This window comes from Eulemur rufifrons, chromosome 18 (genome assembly GCF_041146395.1).
Source record: "Eulemur rufifrons isolate Redbay chromosome 18, OSU_ERuf_1, whole genome shotgun sequence".
Taxonomy (NCBI): Eukaryota; Metazoa; Chordata; class Mammalia; order Primates; family Lemuridae; genus Eulemur; species Eulemur rufifrons.
In genome coordinates this window covers 39,003,780-39,014,088 of record NC_091000.1, presented here as the reverse complement: position 1 = coordinate 39,014,088, position 10,309 = coordinate 39,003,780, and the positions used below count along the sequence as shown (strand labels likewise).

The 10,309-nt window shown below is 36.4% G+C and overlaps 1 protein-coding gene across 1 annotated transcript; it reads right to left on the bottom strand.

Annotated features, from left to right (window-relative positions):
* Window positions 1-1,879: 1,879 nt before the first annotated feature.
* Window positions 1,880-10,086, bottom strand: FGB (fibrinogen beta chain). The gene is made up of 8 exons (XM_069493537.1): window positions 9,952-10,086; window positions 6,462-6,650; window positions 5,781-5,964; window positions 4,586-4,813; window positions 3,906-4,019; window positions 3,418-3,543; window positions 2,921-3,206; window positions 1,880-2,313 (listed from the first exon to the last, which is right to left on the bottom strand). The coding sequence occupies exons 1-8, from the start codon at window positions 10,027-10,029 to the stop codon at window positions 2,082-2,084; spliced, it is 1,437 nt and encodes a 478-aa protein (XP_069349638.1). The 5' UTR covers window positions 10,030-10,086; the 3' UTR covers window positions 1,880-2,081.
* Window positions 10,087-10,309: the final 223 nt, after the last annotated feature.

The window sequence follows — 10,309 nt, the reverse complement described above, 5'->3', positions numbered from 1 at the left end:
GAATCTGTGCTTGCTTAAAAGACACTTCCTGAGTACATTGCTTAGCTGTTGCCCTTGGTTCCTAAATGCAGAAGAACGATGAGAAATCATATAGAAGGGCCTGACCATTGTGAATAGTGCTGTAATGAACATGGGTGTACAAATATCTCTTTGAGATTCTGATTTCCATTCTTTTGGATATATACCCAGAAGTGAGATTGCTGGACCATATGGTAATTCTAACTTTTAATGTTTTGAAGAACCTTCACACTGTTTTCCATAGTAGCATCATTTTATACTCTCACCAACAGTGTACAAGGATACAGCCTGCTTTCACTTATATAACATATCTAAAATAGTCAAACTACTTGAAGAACAAAATAAAATGGTGGTTGCCAGGGGACAAGAGAAAGGAGGAAATGGGAATATAGTTACATTTATACTCATTGAATAAGTTCTAGATGTCTGCTGTACAACATAGTGCCTATAGTTAATAATATGGTATTGTGTACTTAAAAAATTTTAAAAGAGTAGAGTTCAGATTAAATGTTCTTGCCCACACACATATGCACATAACACATACACACACACACACACACACACACACACTAAAACAAAGGGACACAGGAAACTTTGGTAAGTGATGGATATGTTTAATTCCTTAATTGTGCTGAAGGTATCATGGGTGTATTTATATGTCCTAACTGATAAAATTCTATATGTTAAACACGTGAATGATTTTTTAAAATATCAATTATACTCAATAAAGCTGCTGAAAAATATTTTAAAAGGGCCTGACCTGTGCTGGAGCAGTAAAAAAATTCATTGTGACAAAAATGAGGTCTATAGTGAAGGGGCCAGGAGATGGTACTGGGACCATTTTCACCTCTAACTAAGGAAAAAAAAAAACAGATTTAAGGAATTTGGGTATAGATTACAAGGAGCTAACATTAAGTAGGAAAGTGACTTGGCCACAGTTTTCTATTTTTAGGATAATATATGTCATGGCAGAAAAATAGGTGAATACAGGCTCCTGTGGGTCAGAATTTGTGGCAGAGAAACCAGGTAAAATGTGACGTTGAATTTGATGAGGGATTAAGAGAGTGGCAGTGTCTCCAAGCCAGAAATTAATAACCTTTGCTTAGATACAAAGATTAAGAGGATGAGCTTCAGGACAGTGAGTTCCATGAAAATGAGCCGCAATGATGACACATTGGGGAAGAAGGACCTAGGCTCATAGGGTTGCCCAGGGCAGTTGGAGTGAAGAAATGTTGAGATGATATGCCCATTTCATGGGCAGAAGTAGAAAGAATAGAAAACCCACTTCTACTTTAGTTCTGGTGTGATGATGTAAAAAAGAAAAACATAACTGAGGGCAAGAGTAGTCCTAGTTTCCAGGGGCAACTGGCAAATTCTGCTTCCTACTTCACTATTTCCCTGAAAAAACACATGGTGAAGACTTGATCCTGAATGTCCTCTTGGAATCCCTGATCCCAATGTCTGCTGAAGTAGCAGAGAAGTGGTTTTTCCACGGTACAGAGTAAAATTTTAAATCTTCAGATGTTTAAGGTCAGTTTATTTGATATGTGAGGTTGTGAATACTTCTCTTTTCTTACAAGTGCAAAGCCTGACTTACTGGCCAAGCGGATCACAAAATAAGGAAACATTAACTTATTGCAACAGAGACTGGTTTAATTAATAAATCTTTTTGACAGTTTTCTGTGATAGATCTTACATAAATAAATAGAATTTTAAATGTGGACTTTTAAGCTTCAGTTTTTAATTTGCTTCACAGTTTTCCTACACAGATAGAAGATCCCTTTCCTAATTTGAAACTTTTCACAATCAACTACAATTGAAATTATGAACATTGACTGTCCACCACTATCCTTTTAGATACTTCTTGGTAAGCAAGATAAATGAAGAATACAAAAGAAAATTGTGTGCTATTTTTAATGTCATTTAACCTATACTTTTTCCAAAAAGTCACACAACCATTTGAGAGTTTTAGAGGGATATAATGTATGAAAGAAAATTCCAATAACATAATGTACAAAAATGTTGTCACATATAGAAGAGTAAAAATCTACATTTTGGGGGGTCTATTGCTGTGGGAAGAAGGGCCTGATCTTCATACTCATTTTCTTCATTGAATACCATGACCCCTTCCAATTCATCCATACTATGCCATCGTCTGTGCCGTGCTTTGCCATGTCCCAGGTGTACTGTCCACCCCAGTAGTATCTGCCATTTGGATTGGACGCGTGACATCTATTATACCACCATCCACCACCATCCTCTTTAGCACACTGTTTTCTGGGATCTGTAGTTAGCCTGAAAGGAAATGTATTTGGGGTTATTAGAAACAGCACTATAGTGGTCAAGTTAATTCTTTGCAGAGGACCCACAGAAGACTGCCATGCTCAGTCACACATGTGACTCCTTCTCTTGTATTCTATATGCAGAGTCACACTAATACACCAAAGGCCTTCTCTGCCCTATAGCAAGAAAGGGAGAGAACTGGGCATATGTGGCCAATTCGTTTAAGGGTCACACTGGTTACTTTATACTGAAATGACAGTCTTTAGATCCCTTTGTATTAGATAACCCCAGGAAACAAAATGAAGGTTAATATACACAGTACAGAGATATAGATATTAATCTAAATGCCCCTTACTCACAAAGTAACTGTACTTGAACTCCAGTTCTGTCTCTTAGCAGTTGTGTGACTTTGGGCAAGTCACTCTCTCTAAACCTCATCTGTAAAATGAGACTAACAATGTCTACCTCGCAGTTGAAGTGCTTTACAACGATACAGAAAGAGCTTAGTGCTGTGACTGACAGTGCCCCCCGAAAAGGTAGTTATTGATAATAATAGCTATGAATGATTCTGAGCAATAATACTGGTGGGGACTTTTAAAGCTAAGAGGGCAACACCTACCAGCCGTCGTTGTCTCTGTCATACGTGCTGAAGAACATGCCGTTGTGAATGGTCATGGTTCTGTTCTCTCCCACCAGCTGAGAAGCTCCCTCCATGAGGGCATTGCCGGCCGTCCCTTTGTATTTGTTCACTGAGAGCTGGTACTTGTTGGCCTCATTCTGCACAGTGAATCCCCCGTACTGAGCTTTTACCTTATCTCCTTTCCAGTCCTCCATTTCAATCAAGAGCTCTGTGGGTCCCATCTTGGTGAGCTGGCTGATTTTATCGTTTCCAAGCCAATACTCACCTAAAGGAAAAATAAAATAAAATCTCACCAAAAATAAAACTTCTAGAAACAAAAAACTGCCTTTCTTACTTTAGCTTTCACATTTTTGTCATTAAACTCCTCTTAACTGCCTACAACCTAAAAACAGCCTTTCAGCATTGTATGTTTTCTTAATGGAAAAAACAATCCCATTTTAAATAGAATGATTTTATTTTTCACTCGCAGTTTTTACCTGGTAGGCCACAGTACTTTTTGCTATCTTCGTTGGTTGCAATATTTCCAAATCCTTGCTTATATGGGTCCCATTTCCTGCCAAAGTCAACACTACCATCTTGACGGTTCTGAATTACTGTCCATCCTTTGGTTGACAGAAACAAAAATAACACATATTAACCAATAACAAATAAGGTCACTTTGAAAAGAATATCTGGATCCCCTGTCCTTTCCATTCATTTTATGCCTACCTATATTTGGTGCTATAAAATAGATATAATAAGCAAATAAATATGGGAGGAAAATGCTCATAATCTTTGGAAATGGCAAGTACTTTATCTTACCCCAAATTGTGAATCATAGATATTTTAAAACTTTTTAAATATTGGATTGGATTCCAAATCAAATGACTCATTATTGGCTATAGTAGAGCTAGGTCTTGTCTCCTGGCATTTGTGGGATCAGAATAATTACAGAATGATAGGCCAACAACTATCAAATGCTTACCTCCATTATCTGTGTTCATATCACAGTATACTCTATATGGTTTGACAGAACTGTCAGGCTGAATGAGGTACATTTCAGATGTTTCACCTCCTTTCCTGATAATTTCCTCACATTCTGCAAACAAAAGATAACATATCATATTTGGGGGCCTGTGAAATAATTACTTGGTCTTTAATCCCCAATTCTTTAAGATAACTGATTATGTAGGTTACTGAAGAATGTTTTAGTATAGACATTAGTAATAATACTATAGAAATTGATCTTCCTTTTATTGAAAATCAAATTCAGTTTTGAAGAGTTCAATCTGCCAGGAGGATGAAAAAAGCCCTTCTCCACCTTTTGTGTGCTGGGATATCCATAAACTGCCAGAACACACGAGATGGAGAAACTCCTACATCTATCCATGGTCCTGACATCTGTTCAAGCAAGTGGGTACACACACACATTAGCCACCCCTGGAACTGCCACTGTCACTGTGCTGTACTCCATCCTGCTCACCAAGACTGGCAAACGCATCAGGCCAAGTCAAAATAACCTGATAAGGGTATCTTCATGATGCACTACAATGTCATTATGATATTGGGGAAAGTCCACTCGATGTTTGTTTTCTTTCAATGGTCTTATTTTTAGAGTGCGAGTTCTTCTGGAACCCTATAGAAATGCGTTTATTAACTAGTTACCTCTGCCAGACACCACAGGGACGTTGCAACTGACAGTGCATGGAGTGCGGCAGTATTCCATCTGAGCCGAGACATCCGTTTCTAATTTTTGTATTTTGCTTCTCAGGTCCTCCAGGATTGAACGGAGCACACGAAAGTTAGTTGGGATGTTATTGTTCACCGTCTCATCTATATATAATCGGTGCTTTTCCAGTTCTGAGGAATACTCATTTATTACATTTTCATTATCTGGAAAAATGAAATTATGTAGGAATCATTAGTATTTTTGCCTCATAAAACTGAATGTATTTAACTATACAATTATGATTTTTATTTTCTGAGAATAAAGTAATAAACATTGAACTACCACCAAGCATCCATGATATACAGTTATATTTAGGGGAAATTATTGGGTCCATGGCATATACAAATTCACATGTAGCCTAACTACCATACTAGCCATTTACCAACAGTATAAGCTAAAGATTATGTCCAGTAATAAATATAATAGGATGTTTATTTCTGTGGTAAGGAAAAAGAGGAGAAAGCAGTATTTGGACCTTGCATTTCAGAAGTTCAACATCTTATAGAGTCGATACACTTGATTTACTTCTCCATCCCACATAAGTATAGTCATGCCCTGAGATTTGCAAGAGAGATGTCATGAGTCCTTTCACTTCTCTGAAAAATGTCCAAATTTGGGTATGCTATTCACTGAGATGCCTATGCCAGGCTCACATGCTAGCTGATTCCTAACCACCAAGCCAATAGCATTCAACGTTCAGATCTCAGGACTCGTATGTTAAGCATCATTATCCATAACACAATTGAATATATCATGGGTTACTCTCTCATATTCAAAAACCCCAAATGTTAAAAATCTATAAATGCTAATTTTTCTTTACTCTGTGAATATTATCTTCAGAGTCATAAGTTTCTTGTATACTAAAAATTAGGAGTTGGTGAAATTTTTTACAGAAAATCATCCTTGCTGATGCTCTACTGGGACTAAGAGCTGAATAGTGCTTATCTGGCGAGTTGCAGGTAAAAGTGCCTAAGCGAAGACCTTTGGATAATCACATGCATACTGAAAGCAGTATGAATGCTACTTAGGCTAATCTAGAAATGTCCATCTTCACAAAATCATGCATTCTCATGGCATTCTAGCTTCCAATTTTATAACTGAGAATCCAACGGAAAGCACAAGTATATCTACCTTTCATTTGCTTCTGCCTCTTTTGCCACATGTCTTTTAGCAAAAACATGTGCTGAAAGGTGGAAGAGGAGGTCTGGGAAATAGAATCCATGTCATTACGTAACTCATCAACACCGTTTTTGACTGTTCTTTCCTGTTTTACCAAATCTTCTTGCAACTGACATCCTGTGGGGCACAACACCCCCTACAAACAAAGAAAAAATACCAGGCGTTAGATGAAGGATTTGGGTTATGAGTATTTATTAAAATAGCACATAGTAAAAATTCAATGATATGGAGTAGTCAGTATAAAAATTTGTTATTTGATTTTCTGTATGTAAAACCAGAAATTCTAGAGTCATCATCATACTCTCACGAAGATTAAAAACATCCTTCACTATAGAAGAAATGTTATTGGGCTATGAAAATTTTACTGCCTGAACAAAAGAAGTGGGCAAAATATAAAGGTAACGGTAACACTCACATATCCTAATTTGTAATCTTGGGCCCAGATCAAAGAAAACAAGAAAGGAAACCTAAACCAAAGGCCCAATAAGTTTATGTTTTGAATTGTATTTCCAAAATAAACCAACAAAATAACAGGACAGTAATGTGGGCTAATAAAACAGTAGGAGGCCATGATGAATGTAGGCTTTCTCTGCAGGACAGACCCACCACCGCCAGAAACATCAGTATACCCACCAGCTCTGGGTCAGCATGAAGACAGCCTCCAGCATCGGGGGCTTTTCTTTCCAGTTTCTTCTGGGTGGCAGCTGCTTTGGCTGGACGAGCCCGATAGCCACCTCCACTGATGGGAGGTGGGGCAGGTCTCAGGCTGGGAGCCTCTTCTCTCTTCTTGTCAAGGGGTCGATGACCACGGACATCAGGCCCCTACAAAGAACCAGGCAGAAATAAAATGCAGTGTTATAGAAGCTTTGAGATGTAACTATTCCAACACCCTCCTATTACAATTGAGGTTATCACCAGCTGGATGATTTCCTTAGGGTCCATCCACTGGCTAGGTGTTGGTGGTCAATCATTGCTTATTGTTCAAAAACAATAGAAAGACCAACTGCACATAAAGCTATTGTACAGTGTAGTTTTTAAGAAGAGAGCTTAAGACAAAGCTGCATCCAATTAGGAATAGTGATGACCTCAGATTTCTGAAGCCTATGCATTGGAATATACAGAAATAGAAAGAATCTATACTGTCAAGAAGAATGAAACTTGGATTACTAAATTCTTACAATTATTGTTAATCATTTCCCCACTTTTAATTTTTGTGACTCAAAGATTAGGCTAACTTCTATATAATCATATTTAAGAGACAATAAAGATTTAATAAAAGTGAATTTTACTTGGAATTTATTTGTTTTTTGTTTTTTTTTTTTTTTTTTGTTGACACAGAGTCTCACTTTGTTGCCCAGGCTAGAGTGAGTGCCGTGGCGTCAGCTTAGCTCACAGCAACCTCAGACTCCTCGGCTTAAGCGATCCTACTGCCTCAGCCTCCCGAGTAGCTGGGACTACAGGCATGCGCCACTATGCCCGGCTAATTTTTTCTATATAGATTTTTAGTTGTCCATATAATGTCTTTCTATTTTTAGTAGAGACGGGGTCTCGCTCAGGCTGGTCTCGAACTCCTGACCTTGAGCAATCCACCCGCCTCGGCCTCCCAGAGTGCTAGGATTACAGGCGTGAGCCACCGCGCCCGGCCTAGAATTTATTTGTAATAAGACAATTTTTGATCCTAATAAAGTACTCTGGACCAGACTGCTTGAGTTGAGATCTTAACCCTACCACTTAACTAGCAATAAGACTTTGGGCAAGTTACTTTATCTGCTCCCAGTTTTCTCATCTGTAAACTAAGGATAGTAATCGTCTGTACCAGCCTTCTAAGATTAATGTACAAATTAAATGACTTGTTGCTTATGATACCCTCAATATAATACATTGTAAGTGTTCATTATTATTTTTATTGGTATCACACATAACAGATACTAGCATTTAGGTGGCTTCTCCACTTCCAATTGCACTTTTATTCTTATCAACAAAATTATTTGTTAAACGTTCTCTTAAAATTCCCTACATGATTTCTTTATCAAACACCATGATTTTCTCACATTTAAAATAATTCTCGGCCGGGCGCGGTGGCTCACGCCTGTAATCCTAGCACTCTGGGAGGCCGAGGCGGGTGGATTGCTCAAGGTCAGGAGTTCGAGACCAGCCTGAGCGAGACCCCGTCTCTACTAAAAATGGAAAGACATTATATGGACAACTAAAAATCTATATAGAAAAAATTAGCCGGGCATAGTGGCGCATGCCTGTAGTCCCAGCTACTCGGGAGGCTGAGGCAGTAGGATCGCTTAAGCCCAGGAGTCTGAGGTTGCTGTGAGCTAAGCTGACGCCACGGCACTCACTCTAGCCTGGGTAACAAAGTGAGACTCTGTCTCAACAAAAAAAAAAAATAAATAAAAAAATAAAATAAAATAATTCTCAAGTTTTGTGCACTATGATTAAAATTACTTGCTAACTTAAAAAATATTACATCAAAAGATAATGAAGTGCAAAACATGCATTGCAATATAAAAGTTTTGGCATGGATTAACTACATTATCTTATGTTCTTTTTCAGTAGTTATATCCTTAGGAGCTTAATTACAAATTAACAAATGGCAAGACTTGAAGCAACAACTGAGCTTTCTTGCAATTTTCTGAGTCTAGAAGTCATTGAATGAACTCTATTTTAAATTTTATTGTCAATTATTTATTAAGTTATAATATTATTTAACTTTATATGGGATGGTGCTAAGATTAGAACCTAGGCAGGTTGGTTCCAGATTTCCCTGCTTAACCTGTCAGCCATACACATCCTCAACATGTAAAGATTTGGAGGAGATATACATATTCACATCGAAGAAATGGTCCCAGCCAGAGCTCATCCACTCTAACACAAATTTTATGAAATGTGATTCACCTGTTCATTACAAATAAAGTTATAACAGAAGAAAACTATTTACTTTTTATTTTAGGGTACCATTAGAGAAGTAGCATGGATGGTTTGGCTTTACTAGAGAAAAAGAAATTTAAAAAAAACCTTAAAGAAATTATGTGGGTATTTGGGTCTATAAAGACCATTTATTGAAATAACCAAAACTAGAAGATCCATTTTGAAGCCAAAACTATTAAACTGTCCCTGTGAGGATTAGTTGATAAGCAGGAATGTGAAAGTGCTTTGCAAAGTACCTTACAAAAATTTAGTTTTACATGTTCTTTACATTTTTCTTATCTAATGCTATTAACCAGACAATTACCTTTTTGTATGTACAATCTGATAATTAAAGCATTTAAATTCCCTTCAAATTTGACAAATGAGCCAAAACAAATCACTTTATTTAAATATTATTGTGTATTCTTATTTCTAGTATGATAATACTACGCTATGTATAAGAAATTTGTTAATAAAATTTAAATATCTTAATTACTCATTTTCCAAATGTATTTCTGTATTTTTGATAACTTCAAATAATAGCAACAAGTTAGCAAAGATAAAACTTGAGGAAAAACTGTTCAACAAACAACTAATTAGACTGGATTGTGTTTCATAACCATTAATCTTCATAACAATGCACACTATCTCTAATTTAAATGTTCTCATCCGAAAAAAAATAATATTTCATTTTCTAACGTTACACTTGATCTATTCTGCTTTTACATTTAGTTATAATTCACATTTATAAATAGTAATCTCAGAGCTATATATTACCCTCCTTCACCATAGAGCAACTTATCTACCACTGCTTTTTTCTTTTAAAATACTATTCTTTTATTATTTTATCATTTGTAAAATTTTCAGGTCTCATCCTCTTAATCATAATAATGTATTGCTAGAACTAAATGAAAATCATAGAACTCAGGATAACAACAAGTGAGAAAAACACATCTTACATTAGCTAAGCCATCATCATCCTGGGAAAATAAAAGTGACAAACCAGAAAACAAGAAATTATTTTGTTTGTTATATAAGAAATACTATGAAACATTCTTTAAATAAAATAGTAAATCACTGAGGTTAATACTTCAATTTCATAACTACAATCACTGCTAATTTCATTAAAATATTCACAAACGATTATGACTGTTACATTTTATATTAACATCAATAATAATATAATAATTTTTTTTAAAAGAATCACCTCTTCATCGTAGTCACTCACGACAGCTTGGGACTTAACTACAAAAACACACAATAATAGCAACGATAGATGTTTCATGATTTTAGATTTGTGGAAGTTCCAAGAAACGATCCTTTGCAAGCAGACTTAACTGAGACAGCTTCAATCCTATATATACCTGGGTCCTCTGCTAGGAATGACTTTAGAATGGTTACCTTCCCTTGGTTAATAGTTAATCTTTTGGATCACTCGTTGGCTGAAGCATTTTATCACTTAAGCAACATCTTCCCAGCAAAACTTATTTACTTGTCATACAACTAATTGTTCTCTATTGGCCTAGGTTAGAAACATTAAAGTTCTTCAATTCGTTTAATTGGAC

Coding starts and splice junctions, on each gene's coding strand:
- FGB (XM_069493537.1), bottom strand. CDS start 10,029: ATGAAACATCTATCGTTGCTATTATTGTGTGTTTTTGTAGTTAAGTCC. Junction 6,651..9,951: donor TGAGTGACTACGATGAAGAG/GTGATTCTTTTA, acceptor GGTTCTTTGTAG/GGGCCTGATGTCCGTGGTCA. Junction 4,814..5,780: donor GAGGCAGAAGCAAATGAAAG/GTAGATATACTT, acceptor TCATTTTTCCAG/ATAATGAAAATGTAATAAAT.